Source organism: Spinacia oleracea, chromosome 3 (genome assembly GCF_020520425.1).
Source record: "Spinacia oleracea cultivar Varoflay chromosome 3, BTI_SOV_V1, whole genome shotgun sequence".
NCBI classification, from domain to species: domain Eukaryota; kingdom Viridiplantae; phylum Streptophyta; class Magnoliopsida; order Caryophyllales; family Amaranthaceae; genus Spinacia; species Spinacia oleracea.
The window spans coordinates 121,823,173-121,843,525 of NC_079489.1; the positions used below are offsets into that span (position 1 = coordinate 121,823,173).

Genomic DNA, 20,353 nt, shown 5'->3' on the forward strand with positions numbered 1-20,353 from the left:
CTTGAGGTCTCGAAAGTCTACGCACATTCGCACGCGTCCATCTTTTTTAGCTACGGGGACAATATTGGCCACCCATTCTAAGTAGTTGGAGACTTTTATAAACCCGGCGTCTAATTGTTTAGTGACTTCTTCTTTTATTTTCAAGGCTATCTCTGGTTTGAGCTGCCGTAGCTTTTGTTTTACTGGCGTCATTTTGGGATCTAGCGGAATTTTATGCTCATCGATTTCTCGATCTATTCCTGGCATGTCTTTGTAGGACCAAGCAAAGACACCCTCGAATTCCCGCAAAGTGGAGATTAGATCGGCTTTTTCAGTGGGAGTTAAGGTGAGGACAATTTTAATGATTTTAGGATTTTCTTCTGTTCCAATATTTACCGATTCTGTGTCCTCAATTATAGGAGTTTTAAGTTCTTGCTCATTTACAGCTTTTCTGGCTCTTTTTCGTGCTCATTAGTGGCGAGACATTCTGCATTATTACTCGGATTTTTAAGCGGCATATACTCAAAAGTTTTGTTTATCTTATTAAAGTCATAAAGCATTACATCAAAAAGATCTCCCGGAGTAGAGATTTCCGGATCTAAACTATTTTTGGGAGGGGTTACAATTTTGCTAGGTTCGGACTCGGAGTCAGACTCGGATTCAGACTCTAATTCTTCGTACATCGGACCCTCTCCCGCAGATATCTTGAACTTCATCCCACGAGCATTGGTCCATTTGAAAGTCGTGCGCCACCCTCGTTGGATTTGGTCATCTTTTGAGGGTGATGGAGAGATCAATTTAGTAGGATCGAACACTTCATCTTGAAGAGCTAATGCCATAATTTCTGTTTCATTCTTCGCTCTTTTCTTTTCTAACCCAAACAATAGCCCGAAAGCATGTGAGTTGGGGAGTGTTTTTGGCATAGCACGATTCTTTGGGGCGAGTGGCCTTTGAGAACGTAAAGGGTCGTGTCCCAGAGCATGCATCTCTTGGGTTTGTGCGACCTCTAGGTATAGATGTTCGGGATATGCTTCTTCCATCGCCTTCCTTGATGGCTATCACGGGCAGGTATTCAGGGGCCCTGCATTATTGTCGTGGAGTAGGAGACACATTAGTTTGTTTCGTGAGTCGGTTTTTTTTTTTAGACATTCTATGACTACCCTTAAGTCGGACTAGTATATTTGGACTGCTATGTGTGCACTTTGGACTCTTTATATTTTCGAAAATCTTTGCCCGTGTGACATTCATAATTATTTGCATGTTCGATTTTTAGTGCCGAACATTGTCGTCGTAGGAGGCCTAACAACGACGCAAAGAGTTATTAATTTTTTACGAGTCGCTTTTGAAATCGAGTGCTTTTCTTACGCCCTCGTAGCAATTCTTTTTACGAACATTTTTTGTGCTACGTATTTTCCTTTTGCGCGGGCACCGAGGCTGCTGCGTCTGACCAGAAGGCAAAGCAGCAACTTCAGCGCCCAGTGAGGGGCGTGAGAAATTCTGGCGCCCAGCCAGGGGCGTTAAAAATGCGTCCCTGGCTGGTTCTCGTTTTCTGTTTGCTTCTATTTCTGTTTATGCGACTTCGATTTGCGTGCTTGCCTAATAACGTCCTTTACGCGTTGTGCAGCGTTTGTGGGATTCGTTACAGGCCATCCCGAGCGTCGCTTATTTTTGTGGCGATCATTCGGGTTTGCGGAACACGTATTTCGGTATAACTCTTTGGCAAATTAGTCTATGAATGTTTGGGCAATTTTTAAGGTCGTTGGTTTTCTAGGATAGTTTGTCACACACAATCACATATTTCGCTACACATAACTAACATTCATCATGAGGCGATAATAACATGTCATGTAGTTTATGATAGGCTTCTATGGGTAGTTATTTGCGCCTGGCTTGGTACCGCTTCTATCGTAGATCCAACACATGCCCCGGTCGAGGTAGTGTCTTCAACAGACGAATTTCGCCCAAGAGGCCAACCCGCAAGTGCAAGCCAAGGGGGCATGCAGGCGAGAGGGACCTAATGAGCGAGCGATTGGGTTCGGGATAGGTGTACTACCTGCATAAGTACCGAGTGGGCAACATGTGCGGCGTATGCACCCCCCTATTGGCGAAAAAAGGTATCCTTAGTCCCAACTCCCGAGGGAGCCGAGATTCGTTATGTGGTTCTGCCCGTTCACATTAATATGCTAATTTTCAGGTCGTCCCAACTTGATGGGGAAATAAACGCGGGGTAGGATCGTTTCACCCTTCGGCTATTTTGATTCCCTACAAGCACGAGTATTTCCTTCACTATCCCTAGTGGAGTCGCCATTGTGAGGGGGTCGAAAAAGCACGAGGCTAATGCGTGACCTCGTCCCTCGTGGGTGTGACGATTCTTTTTTATTCAATCAAGTGTAATTGGATTTCCTGTGAGTTTACACCCAATTGACTAGTAATATAGGAGTCGCCATTCAGTTTTTAACAACAATGAGAAAAACTGACAAAACCCGGTTATCGTGACATAAAGGGAGTGCAATTATGTTTGACCATGATGGCCGTAGGTTCCCTTGTGATCCCTGGTGTGGGGATCTCTCAACATACACCCGCAAGGTAGAGATTGAGGGTTCGGGGGACTGTAACTACCGAGAGGAGTACTTCGCTCGTCGATAACTCCAGAGGCAGGATATCCTTACTAGCTCAGCATAAATAATTGAAGGGACATGCGTTAACTATTAAACTAATCTGAGTTGATTTTAGCAATATGCAACATATAATACGAGATCGATCGCGATTATCTGATTTAGATAGCATTAAGGGACCTAGCATGATAATCCAATTTCCCAAAATATTATATTTGTTAGGCGTGATAGAACAATCAGATTTAGTTAGTTTAACAGTTCATAAAAAGGGCGAGGAAAGCAATTAAATCATCGAAAAGGGACACATTACGACGCACCCTTTAGAGGTGCGTCACGGTTCTCAGAAAACTAACCACTTTGACTTTGCTATTTCTCCTTTTTATTTAACGAATCTCAAATTATGGGACAGGATACGTTCTGTTCGATTTATGGATCGATTGCGACAGAACGCGTGAACAATTTCGCAGCGAGAGGCTTAGGCTAAGGGTTGGAGTCAATACTCAGAATATGAATTGTGTGTGTTCCTTTCACGTCGAATTTGGGGCTGTATTTATAGGGAAGAGTTCGTGGAAAGATAGAATTGCAGAGTTCTAATCCACAAAGAATTAGGAAAAATTACGTACCCAGGTATTTTCAGCGCCCAGGCCTGGGCGCCGAAGATTTCGGTGCCCAGAGCCAGGCGTTGAAAATAGGGTCTGGGCTGTTTTCTTAGTCAGATTCAGATTCCTGAAATCCGTAGTGTTTGAGACTTAATCGAGTCTTTTAGTGCGTATCAATTTCATGACGGAATGCGTCTGGGCCCGTTACGAACTCTAGGCTCGTTAGGATTTTAATTAATACGTAACTCTTATTTCCGAATCATATTAGGAATAGGATTCTCGCAGTTTTCTATCTCATTTAGGATTTATGTTGGAGTGCAACACCTAATTCTGACAGGTTTCTATCTTTTATGACTTGCCACTTTTAGAAGCTACCCTTTACGGCAGTTACTATTTTTAGCAGGTTTCTATAAATAGCAGGTTTCGTGTGAAATGAAAAGGGGAATTGAGATTCGGTATTTTATAGGAGATACGTTTTCAAGTGGAGATTCATGTTCTCATCATCGAACCTTTCCCTTTCTGGAATGGGGACAAAAGTAGGTGTCTACAGGTTGAACCTAAGGGAAATTTCTATTCTGATAAGTTTAAGGGGAAGGGCAGTCAGTTCAAGCCTCAAGGGAAAATACAGAAGTATAAGTTTAAGGGAAACTGCTTTGAATGTGGGAAAGCTGGTCACAAGTCAAGGGATTGCAGGGTCAAGAAGAAGCCAGATCAGAATCAAGCCCACCTTGTTGAAGTCGTTGTTGATCCTAACAATTTTGTTGCTGTTGTTTCGAAAGCTAACCTGACAGATGATGTTGCTGAATGGATCGTTGATATAGGAGAAACCAGACACATTTTCTCCAACAAAGAAATGTTCACCTCCTATGACAAGATTGATAATGAAAATGTATTCATGGGTAACTCTGCTTCTGCAACTGTTCAAGGCAAAGGGAAGATCGTTCTCACTCCCACTTCTGCAAAAACTCTTACTTTGACTAATGATTTACATGTTCCAGAAATGCGTAGGAACTTAATATCTGGTAGTTTACTTATGAAAACGGGTTTGAAGCTGTATTTTGATTCTGATGTGCTAGTTATTACCCACAATGGGAAATTTGTGGGAAAGGGCTTTTGTAATGGGGGTTGTTTACTCTTGATTTTTCCATTGAAGTTATGAATAAGAAAGCTAATACTTCTTCTGCTTATATTGCTGAGTCTATTGATTTATGGCATGCTAGATTGGGTCATGTTAATATTGCTTCAATTAAAAGACTTAAACACTTGAACATGATTCCAAACTTTTCTAAAAATGATTTTGCAAAATGTGAAGTATGTGTTGAAGCAAAATGTGCAAAGAAAACCCTTTAAATCAATAGATATGCAGACAGAAGTACTAGAACTTGTTCATAGTGACTTGGGGGATTTTAAAAACTATGAGAGCAGGGGTGGTAAAAGATATTACATTACTTTTGTTGATGACTGCTCTAGATTTACCATGGTTTATCTTCTCAAGTCAAAGGATGAGGTTGAGGAGATGTTCCTCAAGTACAAGGCTGCAGTTGAAAATCAGCTAAATAAAAAAATCAAGAGACTTAGGAGTGATAGGGGCGGTGAGTATGACCCTAACACTCTTAAGGTGTTTTGTGAACAGAATGGTATAGTTCACTAAACAACATCTCCTTACACACTAGAACAAAACGGGATTGCTGAAAGAAAAAATAGAACTTTGAAAAAATATGATGAATTCAATGCTTATTAGTTATGGGCTTCCTGATAATGTGTGGGGGGAAGCTATTCTTTCTGCTTGTCATGTTTTGAACAAGGTGCCTCACAAGAAGTTGACAAGACTCCATATGAGCTATGGAAAGGTCGAGCTCCAAGCCTGAAATACTTGAAAGTGTGGGGGTGCCTAGCAAAGGTTGCCCTACCCAGCTTCAAAAGGGACAAGATTGGTCCCAAAACGGTTGATTATATCTTTATTGGTTATGCTTATCAAAGTGCTGCTTATCATTCTCCAGGTAAGGGTGCTAACAACTCTTATGCAGTAACATTATTGAAGCAAGAGATGTTGAGTTTTTTTTAAAACACTTTTCCTTTAAAGATCTCTTGCATTAGTAATGATGTACCATCTTCTAGCACTTCTAATGTTTTACCCATTGCTCCTTCTTCCACCACTAATAATGAGTCTGATTTAGAGCCAAGGAGAAGCAAAAGGGCAAGAAAGGAAACAAGTTATGGTGATGATTTCGTTATTGCTTTTCTAACTGAACATCTCTTAATCACTAATGATTTTGTGTATGTTTTTATTTTAGAAGACAACCCTAGAACCTATGAAGAGGCAATGAGGTCAGTTAATGCAGTTTTCTGGAAAGAGGCTATTGATAGCGAGCTTCAGTCAATCCTAAGTAATAACTTGGGAATTGGTTGATCTGCCTAGAGGTTGCAAGCCCATCACTTGTAAGTGGATCTTTAGGAAAAAGTTGAAATCATGTGGATCCATTGACAAGTATAATGCCAGGATTGTGGTAAGGGGTTTCACTCAAAAACATGGCATTGATTATTTTGATACATACTCTCCTGTAACTAAAATTGCAACCATTAGAACCTTAATTGCTCTTGCATGCATTCATGATCTTGTTGTGCATCAAATGGATGTGAAAACTGCATTCTTGAATGGTAATTTAGATGAAGAGATTTATATGGTTCAACCTGAAGGTTTTGTTGTTCCAGGTCAAGAAAACAAAGTTTGTAAACTGGTCAAGTCATTGTATGGGCTGAAGCAAACCCCTAAGCAGTGGCATGACAAGTTTGACAAGACAATCACTGGTAATGGCTATCATGTAAATGAAGGTGACTCTTGCGTTTATTACAAACATGATTCTTTTGGTTGTGTGATTAACTGTCTTTATGTGGATGATATGCTAATTTTTGGTACTGATTTGGATCGAGTGAATGAAACAAAAGAATTTTTGAGTTCAAAATTTGAAATGAAAGACATGGGTGAGGCAGATGTGATTTTGGGAGTAAAAATTATTAGAACTCCAAATGGCACATGTCTCAGTCAAGCTCACAATGTTGAAAAACTTCTTAAAAAGTTTGATTCATTCGATGTCAATCCAATCAAGACCCCCTACGATATAAGCATCCATTTTAAAAAAAAACAAAGGTGATCCAGTTTGTCAATCTGAGTATGCTAAACTTATTGGTAGTGTTATGTTTCTCATGAACTATACTAGACCTGATATTGCCTATTCTGTAAGTAGATTGAGCAGGTACACTCATAACCCAAGCAATGAGCATTGGGGTGCTTTGAGGAGGTTTCTTAGGTACATAAGGGGTACCATGGATTGGGGATTGCACTACTCCAAGTTTCCAGGAGCATTGGAGGGATTTTGTGATGCCAACTGGGTATCCGGAAATGATGAAGTCAACTCCACTAGTGGTTATGTCTTCACCCTAGTGGGTGGAGCCATTTTCGGAAATCCTGTAAGCAATCTTGTACTGCTATGTCTACTATGGAATCTGAGTTTATTGCTCTTGAATTGGCAGGTCATGAGGCAGAATGGTTGAGGAACGTGCTTGCAGATATTCCACTAAGGGGGAAGCCAACTCCTTCAGTTGCACTTCATTGTGAATCGCAATATGCTATTGCCGTGGAAAACAACCAAGACTACAATGGGATGAAAAGACACATTCGTTTGAGGCACAAGGCTGTCAAAGAATTGTTGTCAAGTGGAGTGATATCACAGGACTATGTAAAGTCTGAAAAGAACATCGCGGATCCGTTAACGAAAGGCCTATGTAAGAAACTAGTTTTGGAAACGTCGGAGGGGATGGGCTTGGGGCCCATTGGATGAATTGTAAGGTAATGAACTCCTACTCACTATGAGTCCAAAGGGGAACATTATGTAATAATTCAGAAGCACAAATTTTTGTTTTTGTCCATCCCTTAGATGTTTATGATGTGCTTGCTATTATTGAAGAGTTTGAGCATACGGCTCTTAATGAACCCATATCCATATTTTTGGTGGTGTGATGTAGCTCACACTTGATGGGATTCACCTACTTAGGTGTGGAAGTGAGGCCGCTTCCTATGAGAATTGCATGGGCTATTTTCTAGAGCACCTATGAGCATCCAGGTTATGGATGTATGCCAGTATAATGCATCACTTTTATTGGCGGAGATTCAGAATATTATACAAAGTTCAATTGTGTGCTTTGAGTAATGAGTTTCTAACCTCATATTAAGTTCAAAACAAAAGTCACTTGGTAGGAAAGAGATTCTAGCTTGAATGTCACTAAGTGTTAATTCAAGTCGCAAGACATTGACACTTATTCAGTTGTTTGTTTTGCCCAGAAATTCAATTCTTTTATTTCTTTCTTTTTTCATCTCATCTTCGGACCCGTGGGGGATTGTTGGAAATCCTAGTGAGAATACAAAAGAAAATGAGTGGGAAATGGAAAATGTGGGAATATGGAAAGTCCCACATGGGAAAAACACAAACCACATTCAATGTTTATATTTGGGGACTTGAGGGAATCATTTGTTTAAGAAAGCATGTGAGTGGCATGAGTCGACATACAACAAACACGCGCGCGCGTGGGCCGGGCCGTGGGCCATGGTACTTGGTACTTGGCGAATGCGGTTCGCGGGCGTGGGGTGGGTTTTGTGGTCCTGGTCTTTCTTTTTGGTCAGTAGTGGGCTTAATTAATTCTAACGGGCAGAAAGAATTAATCAAACCACTAATCCCGTAACTGTCCCATTAACTCCACTAAATGCCGTTTTAACTACCCATTAATTACCTAGTAAACGTGGTAACCTCCCACTACTCCACTACTAGCCGTTTATGGATGTTGCAGCTCTCCTATAAATACACATCACTTCTGTTTTTCATAAACACACAATTTACGGAAACAATTCTCAGTATTCTCTCTCAAATTCTAAACACTGTTCTCGTTTTTCTGGGAAAATATTTTGGTCTCCAACCGAGGCTGGTAGCGCGGAATTGTCTTTTAGAGCAATGATTCGGCCACGGCGCGACAAATGTTCAGTTAGTACATACGTATTGTCCAGCTAAGTTGTTCCAATTATTTATTTAGCTAACATCTGTTAGCTAAATAATGAATTGGAACGACTTAGCTGGATAATGCGTATGTACGAACTGAACCAATTGTCGTGCCGTGGCCGGACCACTGCTCTAAAAGACAATTCCGCGCTACCTCCGATGCAGTAGAACGCTTGCGGTTGCCCTCCAGGGTTTACACGACACCGAGAATTATGTGCACTCACAATCCCCGATTGGAGACCAGAATATTTGCCCAGAAAGAGAGGAATTTGAGAGAGAGATCGATTGTAATTGTCTGTGTATTTTGTGGAAAAAGACGATGAATTTATAGAGAGGTTTTGGGAAACTGTTGAAGTAAATAATGTCGTTGGTCCAAGTATGCATTCAATGTTAAGTCTAATAAATGCGGTTCAGTATTAATTAACAAGTTAATAATTCAGTGAGATCAAGTGAACTGAATGCCTAGCTAGAGGCCGCTTCAGTTCAAGTGGAATTAATGATATTAATCCACAGCTTACTCTTGACTGAACCCGTAGGGTCACACAAATAGTACGTAAACAGATCAAGTATTTAATTGCATTAAATACTCCATCTATGGATATTCGGAATCGACGGATCTTGGTTTCAGTGGGAGCTGAGATCGTCACAGGCAAGAAATGAATACTCCGGAAACGATGATATTGCCGGAAACGGAAATATGGATCGTATCGGAAATATAAATATTATCCAAGTCGTAGATGTTGCAGGAAACGGAAACATGGTACATATCGGAAAATATTATCGGAAATGGAAATTTTGCCGGAATCGGAAATATTGCCGGAAACGGAAATATTTTCAGAATCGGAAATAATATCGGAATCGGAAAATAATTCCGGAAACGGAAATATTAAATATTTGTTCGAAACGGAAATTGATTCCGGAATCGGAAATATTAAATATTGTTCGTATCGGAAATGAATTCCGGAACCGGGAATTTAATCGGAAGCGTATCGTACGAATAAGCATCGGACGAGGCCTGCCGGACGAGGGCCCAGCACGAAGCCAAGCCATCGCCCAGCAAGCCAAGCGCGCCACACGAACAGCCAAGGCCACGCCAGGCCCAGCGCAAGGCCAGGCCCAGCAGGCCATGGCAGCGCGCGCAGCGCGCGCAGCGATGGGCTGCGAGCTGTGCTGCTGCTCGCGTGGGCTTGCGGCTCGCGTGGGCCGAGCAGCCGTGTGGGCTGTGCGCGGGCATGGCCTGCACGCTCGTGGGTCATGCTCGTGTAGAGTTTGTGTTCACATACGAAACCTAAATTGTATAGGATTTGTTTGATGATTAAATTCCTAATCCTAAAAGGATGATATTAATTAATTAGAGTCCTACTAGGATTCTAGTTTAACTAATTAGTATCCTAATAGGATTCCAGTTCCTTTTCCATACCTCTATAAATAAGGGCCTAGGGTCATTATTTGCAGGTACGATTGAAGTATTCAAAGGGTAAGTTTTTGAAATAAAATTAGCCATACACTTGCAAACACTAGCCGAAAATCCTAGCAACCTTAAGGGCGATTCTAGTTGGTCTAACTTGAGGCGGATCCGGACGTACTGTGGACTATCTACGGAGGGACGACATTTGGAGTCCTAAAGACTTGTTCTTGTTCGGTTCGGGCGCAGCTAGGGAAGGCACGCTACAACATGTATGCATCAATTCTATGCTAAATGATTATGTGAATATAATACCCTTTCCTGGCTTTATGGTTTTTCCGCATGATTTATGAATTGTCATATGTATCATAACCTAACAGTGGTATCAGAGCCTCTTATTATTTTCATAATCTAAATTGCATGAACATGGTTAAATATTACAAATTTGCAAGAATTAAAAGGGGTGATTAATTTTCGTAATTGTTAATTAATTGCAAATTGCTTTTATTTAATTATACGTACGCAGTTTTTCGGCAGTTTCTTCGTTACTCATCCAAATCGAGTGATTTTTGTGTCAATTCCGCATGTAAAAGGCATTCTAAAATTTTGACAAAAAAAAAAAAATTCGGCCGAACCCAGAATTCTCAAATTCGAAGCCTAACTATGACTTTTCCAAGGTTTTAGTTTTTCGAATGCAAAATTTCGTAAATTTAAGATGTTAAATTAAATATTTGCGATTCTTGTTGATAAATCTTGAATTTTTGATTGACCTACTGTATATGTTTAACAAGTTTGAATGCCTAGCCTTGTTAATTATGCAATCTAATTTGTAATTATGATTAATTTATTGAAAATTGGAATAATTTGGAATTAATTTGATTTTCATAATTAGTTATAATTTAATTAGATACCTATGATTAAAAACCACCATAAAAATTGTAAATTTATGTTAAATTTTAAATTTTTATGACCTAGATTTGAATCCATGTTAATCGGAAATCAATTGAATAATAAATTTTCGATTTTTTGCCCTAAAATTATGAAATTAATATTAATTATTAATTTGTCATTATTTTTGAATATAAATTTTAAATTTTTATGCGATTCGCTCATATAACTTGCACGCACAAAGCAATGGACGCTACGTGTTACCCTTAAGGGGTGTTGTATAGTGCGGGCATGTGACGACGAGCAAGGGAGCTCGTCGCCCATGCGGTACGAATGCAATCAGCAAGGCCATGGTGCACGAGCACAAGGCAGCAGCCCTGCCTTGTGTCGTGGGCTGTGAGCAATGGGCGAATGGGCGAGGGCGAGAGCAAGGCACGAGCAGTCGCGTGTGGGCAGCAAGCGAGCTGCGCCACAGCGCGCACTGCCTCGTGCAAGCGTGCGGAGCCTCGCGCGCAGCGAGCGTAAGCTCGCGTGCCACGAGTGTTGCGCCAAGCATCGATCGCTCGCGCGCAGCGAGCGCTTATTGTGCGTGCAACGAGCGCTGCGCCCAGCGATGGCGTGCGAGTGCTTGTTGTGCGTGCGACGAGCGCTGCGCCCAGCGATGGCGTGCGAGTGCTTGTTGTGCGTGCGACGAGCGCTGCGCCTAGCGTTGGGCTGCAGCAGCATGCTCGTGCGTCGAGCGCTGGCGCGCGCAGCGAGCAGCAGCTCGCGTGATGCCTTGCGATGGTGAGCAGCAGCGATGCGAGGCAGCGCATGGGCTGCGCGCACATGGCCAGCGATGGCTGTGTGCGTGTGGCCCATGGGCGTGCGTTGCGTGGGGTTGTTGCGTTACGATTAGATCGTTTTAAAATTTTAATTTGAAATTTTCAGTTTTCGTAATTTTAATTAATTTTAAAATTAATAATTTAAATTGTTTTCTTGGATTTTAATTTTGAATATTATAATTATAATAAATTTTATTTATTCTAATTATTTTACTAAAATTAAAATCATGAATTAATTTAAATACGACTGAAATTAAATTAAATTTATGGATTCAATTATAAATTTATATGAGCTTTAAATTTTAATTAAATTTGTATGTTTCCGGTTAGACTAGAAATACATTTTTATGTTTAAAATTAGTAAAGCATATGAATTTATTGGTTTAAGTGGGAGGCCTTTTAGTCATAAACTCTTGATTAGGTCTACAAATCCTTAAGGTTAAAACAACTTGATTAGAATTAATAAGGACTGAATAATTGGTAGATTATTGGTGCCCTTGATTAATTGCTGCAAATATTTACGTGATGCATAATGTGTTTTACTAACCAGCTATGTGGGCCATTCATGTTAATGAATGGGTGAATGGTATATATTGTATATGTACTGTTTTGCAGGTTATGAAGTGACTAGTATGGCCCAAATAGGATAGAAAATATGGTCTGCGTACCATTAATTTGAATGTAATTGGTCTAAAGTACCAAAGTTGTTTTTCAATTCAAATATGGTCTGCATACCATCAAATAGTTGTAATTAGTTTTAATTATAGCTTATCCTATTTGAAGAAAATGGTGCCTCCCACGGAGATTTTCAAGACGGACTTTGAAGTTAAAACTTCAAGATGAAGTCGGGCCATACTAGATCACATTTATCTTATGCATGCTTTAAGTTATTTATTGCTTTAAATATGTCTTAAATATGCATGAGATCAAAGCTTGATTATGTTGCATGATTAAGGATTTTAGTTCACTTAAAATCTAACCAACATAGTAAGAGCCTTAAGTTCCAAACTTAAAAATTGAGTTAAAAGGTGCCATGCCAAAATATACACTTGCTTGGATATCCTTTACATCAATCTAGTAATAGTTTTCGCTCAGCGAGGTGTTACTTATTGGTCCTAAAGGGGCAAGGTACACAAATAATTGTGAGTACATGTTAGTTTTGGTGAAACTCAACGATATAAGTAAGGAGTCCTTTTATGTCGTGGCAAAATCGATAGGTTTACCTAATAAGTTCTTAGACGTACCTATCAACCAAGAATAGTTTCTAGACTATTAGCAAAAGGCTTTTGCTTACCTAAGATGTTTTAGGATTAAGTCGACAAACTGTGCTTAGTTATTCAATGATTTTAGGATCTTGGAATCATTTTATTCACACCTGCCGGAACACATAATTCGAATAAAATGCTAATGACTTGTTTAAATTGCATGATTGCTTTCATTTTCAAGTTATTATTCATGATAAATGTTTAGACTTTGCATGCTTCAATGTATGTTTTAATTATTATTTATAATTAAATATCTTGCACTGCAATAAATCCTTTTAGAAAGGTAACAGTAAATTTCCTCGATTGGTAGTGAATTCAAGAACAATTCACGGAAATGAGAGAAAATGAGCAATTTAAAATGTACGTTTCTTATATCGACTTTTATGGTGTTTTCGAGTATCAAAGTCGAATGGCGAACCGATTGGTGCTTGTGAATTCAAAATACAATGTAGTTTTGAGATCATAAAGCATTGATTTTAAACGCTCAGCTTTACCAATGGTTAACAACCTAATATCTTTGTCCATTTATTTCTCGAATGAGTCTAGTCCCTAGACATTCGAATAGATTGATGCTTAGAGAACTTTAGAAGCTTCTAATAAGATCATCTAGTTGAAACAGAATATTCAACATAAATAAAATGGTAAGAACTCTGTTGCAATGACATCGGACATGTCTAACAAAGTATAAAAGTCAACACTATAGAATTCAATTCTTAAGACTATAAGAAAGGGTACAAGAAATAGGAAAACAAGGAACATATGAAAGGAATTTACGATTCCGTTTCTACCTATAAGTTTATGTTTAAAGAGAAGTGACCTAGCAATCAAACTTCCTTGGTATCATATACCGCTTGAGGTTCTTACTTCGGTAATAACTCAAACAATGGAAGCTAGGCTACACTAATGACCTACAAGTGGAAAATGAAGCATGGCAATGCTACATTAGTTGTAGGGTCATCTAGTTTGTTTTAAGTCCTTTCAAGGCTGGAACTTAATGGCTATTTTGTTCCATAATCAGCATACCTAAATTTCTGCTTCAAACATAGAAAGACTCACATTCAGAAGAACAAAAACAATTCTTGTTTGTTTGTTTGTTTATTTGAATAAAATGGTCATTTACGGGTTGAGTCAATATGCTTGATTAAAACAAACAACTCTTTAAAGAACTTTACTAGGTTCAAATCAACCCCTTGATTTGAGTTCCACTAATCTTTGGCATTGTTGCTTAGACCATATCAACAAGTTAACATTCAAAAACTCTATTTTGATGGACTTTTGAAAGTTCATTGATTTCTAGATCAATTTAAGACGACTAGTCTTACTTGTTGAAAGTAACAAAAGATATGAACTATTGTTAGAACGCCTAGACAATAGAGTTCAAAGCTAAAGAAAGATTTTATGACTTTATTATTTCACATGGATTTGAGTGAATATAGGTTTATTGACTCAAATGTGATATAAGTTGAATCTGTTTGGGTAGTTCCAAGATTCAGAAGTATAAAATCCACTTGGCAAGAAATCATAAAGATCTAGGTTAGATCATATTGATGATTACTTGAGACCAAATATGATCATCAATGATTGTGTGTTGTAATTTCACAATCTAGGTCCATAAGATATGGCATATCTTAGTTGGAATAATCGAAGTCAATTAGTACTTGATTCGATCAATGATGGATCATAAAAACTTTTCCTATAATTTCTAAAACAAAATGCTCAACTACCACCAAACTAAACCAAATTCGTCAAAGCTATTGAAAAGTAATTTCAGAATAACTTTTCATAAAATATATCTAGAGAGTTGCTAAACTCAGTGGGAGCTTAGTGTTTGTTATTCAACAAACTAAGGCCCAAGTATAGATATACGTTTCATTGTGATTTATTCAAATGAGACACAAGGGTATTGTTTCTACCACGAATTTTTGAGAACAAAATGTTTGTTTGCTCGAAATGATGTCCTTTTGGAGATTCGTTTCCAAAATGACAAGTGGGAGAAAATAGACCTCGAAAGTTTTCGAGGCGAACAACAAACATAAACGGACATTCCGAAGGCTTTTCGAAGTGCTTCAGAAAACCCGAACTTATTCTTTAAGGACTTTAGAAGTGGCTTTAAAGAATAGACATCTCTTAGAAGACTTTACAAGTGCTTCAAAGAGAATAGAATATTCAAAGGACTCTCAAAGTGCCTGTTGATATTCTATTGTTTGATGTTCTATACCCAAGTAGGCATAGAGTTCAAGTCACTGGAACTATGAGATTCTTCTATTAGATAGTAAAGAAACATAGAGTTCTGGTCAATGAAACTATGAGATTCTTCTATTAGATAGTGAAGATACCTACAACTTGCAGTCAAACTATTGTCATGTAGATTAATGAGTTTGTGACTTGTAAGAAAGCTATGACGAAACCTAGATTCCCTAAAATGGTTAGAGGCCATATATAGACTCAAATGTTTTAAATGGTTAGAGGCCATAAAACATACTCAATGTTTTGATGACAAAATTGAAATTTTGTTGATTTGCAAGAATAGGTTCACACCTATTGGTTGCAAGTTTGTTTTAAGGATAAAAACCATCAAACATGAAATTGTGTTCACACACAAAGCGAGATTAGTTGCTAAAGGTTACAAGCAAATTCATGGTGTGAATTATGTTGAAACCTCATGCATAATCGTAATGCTCAAGTCTATAATTCAAGCAATGATTGCATATTGGTAAATATAGCAATTGGATGACAAAACGTATTCCTCAATCAAATGTTGGAATAAACTATGTACATGGTATGTCATAGGATTTGTGGATCCAAATAAATGCTTGAAAGAGAAAGCTAGATTATAAAATCTAAGTACAGATTTAAGCAAGCAATTGGGAATTGGAATTATATTTTAATGAAGCTAATAAGTATTTTAGTTTCATAAAATATACATGATTCTTATAGATATATAAGAAGTTTAGTGGGAGTACATAAAAACTTAATTGGTCCTATGTGTATCACACACATATCTCTCTATTGTGAAATAACATTCAAATGCTAATGACTTAGATTTGAAATTATTCATCAATGACGGACCATGGCGAAACTTAGTACATACTGGGTATTAAGATCTGGTTACAAAGATCTTATAATATTGTTTTAGATTAAGTAATGGAATTTACTAAATCAAACACGAAAGACTCCATTGGAGATATTCGACCCATATGAATAAATCTAAGTAAAGGATGTTTGAACTATGTATAAGCATTTACTAAGTTAAACATCAAAGAGTCTAAATGAGATTCTTAAACCTATATTATATGTCAAAGAATTTAGCTGGATTCAGTATCTGCTGAAATTGAATGAGCTAAAGTTACATGAATAGAATTCAATTGGGAATTATTCTGCAAAAGAATTTATCATGTATGATATAATATGAGGATCGCCAAAAACGTATCGTATGACTTTAGGCATGACGAACATATACCAATCTCTATTGATCTAAGTGAAGATCAACTAGATTGAGATCAAGAACACTTATGGTACTTGAAAAGGTACATAGGAATAGTTCTTGATTCAAGGAAATAAAGATATGCTAAATATTGATGCTACACGCATAAACACTGGCAAAGGATCAAGCAAGACCCTTTGGAGTTAACCATTGATAAGGACGAGCTATAGAGCATCGTGATTTGAAATGGCAACACGGATTGGAGACCATGAGTTGTTGCGTGGGAAATTAAAATAATAATTTATATGTTCTAAGATATAGTTGGAGAGTCTTCCACATATCTGTGAACTGCTTGGATAAGTAAATCCAAACAAAGCATCACTAGCAACCTATACATTTGAAGTAAAAGTAATTATTGCCTAAGAAGCAATGAAACAGGGTTGTTTAAGTTAAAGAGTTCTTCACTGAACTTGGGTAGATCACATGTCTGTTGACTTAATAGTTCTTCATTGCAAAATGCGTAGAACCACTATTGTAGCAAGAAAGACTAGATCACAAAATAAACATACTCAAAAGATCTTATCATCTATCTCGAAGAACATTCGATGAAAAGGATATTAAGATTGGCAAAGCATGATAACTAAACCTATGCAACAAGTGAGAAACAAAACTCACATTGTGGCACTGGAAATCAAGCATAGCTTTGAATTCCATGAACTGTTTTAAAGATGGGTTTGAGGCCCATGGTTATAAAACATTGGGGTTGAACATTTATCATATATGAAATGTATTTTCATATTCCATTTAATCTTGGTTTAGTATTAAATGATGAGTCCCTTCAAATTTGACGATATATTCAAGATAGACTGTCAGGACCAGTCCTGTGACTAAGAAATGTCTATCAAGTGAACTTGAATGTCAAAAGTTGAAAATGGTCCCTGGTCGGAGTTTTCTATAAAGATGGACGCATAGAAAACGTTAGACGACTAGAATGCAAGATGACTAGTAGTTCTGTTTCTTGAACTATGTGGACATGGCAATGTCATAATCATTTGCATAGATACTTACTTTGGAAGACTAGTATCGGACAAGACCTATGAAACTTTACTGTAAGAGATGAAAATCTGTCATATGTAAATTTCATTAAAATTATTAGACACTAAATCCTCAATACCTGAGTGATTTAAGATTACTTGTTTGAGAACTGGTTGCTTTGACGTTGACCAACCATCGCACCGTAAAAGGAGGCTATAAAGGCAACGCTCAGGTAATCACCTATCAAACGAAGTCTAATCTCAAGATCGCAAGATTGGGATTGTCCTCCCATAAATCGGGATGAGATGCTTAAAAGTTGTACAAGGCCACTCGGAGAGCTAGAAACTGTGAAATGCATGGCCGTGCTCGGATGAATCATAGGCTATGATTATCTGTTTATTTGATCAGTTGAACTCTGAAACCGAGGAACACCTCTGGACATAATAAGGATGACAACTCTTACCTTGTGTTCAAGAGCAAGCATCGAGCGACAAAGGAATTAGGAAATGCACACTTGTTCCTAAGGACAAGTGGGAGACTGAAGGAAATAATGCCCTTGGTCCAAGTATGCATTCAATGTTAAGTCTAATAAATGTGGTTCAGTATTAATTAACAAGTTAATAATTCAGTGAGATCAAGTGAGCTGAATGCCTAGCTAGAGGCCGCTTCAGTTCAAGTGGAATTAATGATATTAATCCACAGCTTACTCTTGACTGAACCCGTAGGGTCACACAAATAGTACGTAAACGGATCAATTATTTAATGGCATTAAATACTCCATCTATGGATATTCGGAATCGACGGATCTTGGTTTCAGTGGGAGCTGAGATCGTCACAGGCAAGAAATGAATACTCCGGAAACGATGATATTGCCGGAAACGGAAATATGGATCGTATCGGAAATATAAATATTATCCAAGTCGTAGATGTTGCCGGAAACGGAAACATGGTACGTATCGGAAAATATTATCGGAAATGGAAATATTGCCGGAATCGGAAATATTGCCGGAAACGGAAATATTGTCAGAATCGGAAATATTATCGGAATCGGAAAATAATTCCGGAAACGGAAATATTAAATATTTGTTCGAAACGGAAATTGATCCCGGAATCGGAAATATTAAATATTTTTCGTATCGGAAATGAATTCCGGAACCGGGAATTTAATCGGAAGCGTATCGTACGAATAAGCATCAGACGAGGCCTGCCGACGAGGGCCCAGCACGAAGCCAGGCCATCGCCCAGCAAGCCAAGCGCGCCACACGAACAGCCAAGGCCACGCCAGGCCCAGCGCAAGGCCAGGCCCAGCAGGCCATGGCAGCGCGCGCAGCGCGCGCAGCGATGGGCTGCGAGCTGTGCTGCTGCTCGCGTGGGCTTACGGCTCGCGTGGGCCGAGCAGCCGTGTGGGCTGTGCGCGGGCATGGCCTGCACGCTCGTGGGTCATGCTCGTGTAGAGTTTGTGTTCACATACGAAACCTAAATTGTATAGGATTTGTTTGATGATTAAATTCCTAATCCTAAAAGGATGATATTAATTAATTAGAGTCCTACTAGGATTCTAGTTTAACTAATTAGTATCCTAATAGGATTCCAGTTCCTTTTCCATACCTCTATAAATAAGGGCCTGGGTCATTATTTGCAGGTACGATTAAAGTATTCAAAGGGTAAGTTTTTGAAATAAAATTAGCCATACACTTGCAAACACTAGCCGAAAATCCTAGCAACCTTAAGGGCGATTCTAGTTGGTCTAACTTGAGGCGGATCCGGACGTACTGTGGACTATCTACGGAGGGACGACATTTGGAGTCCTAAAGACTTGTTCTTGTTCGGTTCGGGCGCAGCTAGGGAAGGCACGCTACAACATGTATGCATCAATTCTATGCTAAATGATTATGTGAATATAATATGCTTTCCTGGCTTTATGGTTTTTCCGCATGATTTATGAATTGTCATATGTATCATAACCTAACAACTGTAACAGCCATAAACTGCTAGTGGAGAAGTTACGGGAGTAATGGGGAAACTGCAACAGTCATAAAACGGCTAGTGGGGAGTAATGACGTGATTAATGGAGCAGTTTCCAAAGTTAATGGGTTGATTAAGTCTTCTGACTTAATCAAACCGCCCTTGACCAAAAAGAATAACCCGGCCCACAAAACCCACCCCACGCCGGCGAACCGCATTCGCCAAGTACCAAGTACCAAGTACCAAGTACCAAGGCCCATGGCCCTCGCCCGAGCCCGGCCCGGCGCGCGCGCGCGTGTGTGTGTGTTGTGACCACCCATGCCACTCTCAAGCATTCTTAAACAAATGTTTCCCTCAAACCCCCAAATATAAACATTGAATATGGTTTGTGTTTTTCCCATGTGGGACTTTTCATATTCCCACATTTTCCCACTTCCCATTCATTTTCTTTTGTATTTCTCACAAGGATTTCCAACAATCCCCCACAGGTCCGAAGATGAGAAGAAAAAGAAAGAAATAAAAGAATTGAATTTCTGGGCAAAACAAACAATTGAATAGGTGTCAATGTCTTGCGACTTGAATTAACACTTAGTGACATTCAAGCTAGAATCTCTTTCCTACCAAGTGACTTTCGTATTGAACTTAATAGGGGGTTGGAGACTCGTTACTCAAAGCACACAATTGAACATGTATGATATTCTGAATCTCCGCCAATAAAAGTGACGCATTATACTGGCCATACGTCCATAACCTGGATGCTCATAGGTGCTCTAGAGAATAGCCCATGCAATTCTCATAGGAAGCGGCCTCACTTCCACACCTAAGTAGGTGAATCCCATCAAGTGTGAGCTACATCACACCACCAAAAATATGGATATGGGTTCATTAAGAGCCGTATGCTCAACCTCGTTCAATAATAGCAAGCACATCATAAACATCTAAGGGATGGACAAAAAATAAAATTTGTGCTTCTGAATTATTACATAATGTTCCCCTTTGAACTCATAGTGAGTAGGAGTTCATTACCTTACAATTCATCCAATGGGCCTCAAGCCCATCCCCTCCGACGTTTCCAAAACTAGTTTCTTACATAGGCCTTTCGTTAACGGATCCGCGATGTTCTTTTCGGACTTGACATAGGCCAGTGATATCACTCCACTTGACAGCAATTCTTTGACAGCCTTGTGCCTCAAACGAATGTGTCTTTTCTTCCCATTGTAGGCTTGGTTGTTTGCCACGGCAATAGCAGATTGCAAATCACAATGAAGTGCAACTGAGGGAGCTGGCTTCCCCCACAGTGGAATAT

General features: G+C 39.0%; 1 protein-coding gene across 1 annotated transcript; it reads left to right on the forward strand.

Annotated features, from left to right (window-relative positions):
* The first annotated feature begins 6,388 nt into the window (after positions 1 to 6,388).
* LOC130470031 (secreted RxLR effector protein 161-like) lies at positions 6,389 to 7,401 on the forward strand. Its single transcript, XM_056839591.1, has 2 exons — positions 6,389 to 6,661; positions 7,315 to 7,401. The coding sequence occupies exons 1-2, from the start codon at positions 6,389 to 6,391 to the stop codon at positions 7,399 to 7,401; spliced, it is 360 nt and encodes a 119-aa protein (XP_056695569.1).
* Positions 7,402 to 20,353: the final 12,952 nt, after the last annotated feature.

Bases quoted from the DNA above. Each gene is read 5' to 3' on its own strand.
- LOC130470031 (XM_056839591.1), top strand. From the start codon at position 6,389: ATGTTTCTCATGAACTATACTAGACCTGATATTGCCTATTCTGTAAGT. The intron at 6,662-7,314 runs GTAAGCAATCTT...ATGAGCATCCAG, and splicing joins GAGCCATTTTCGGAAATCCT to GTTATGGATGTATGCCAGTA.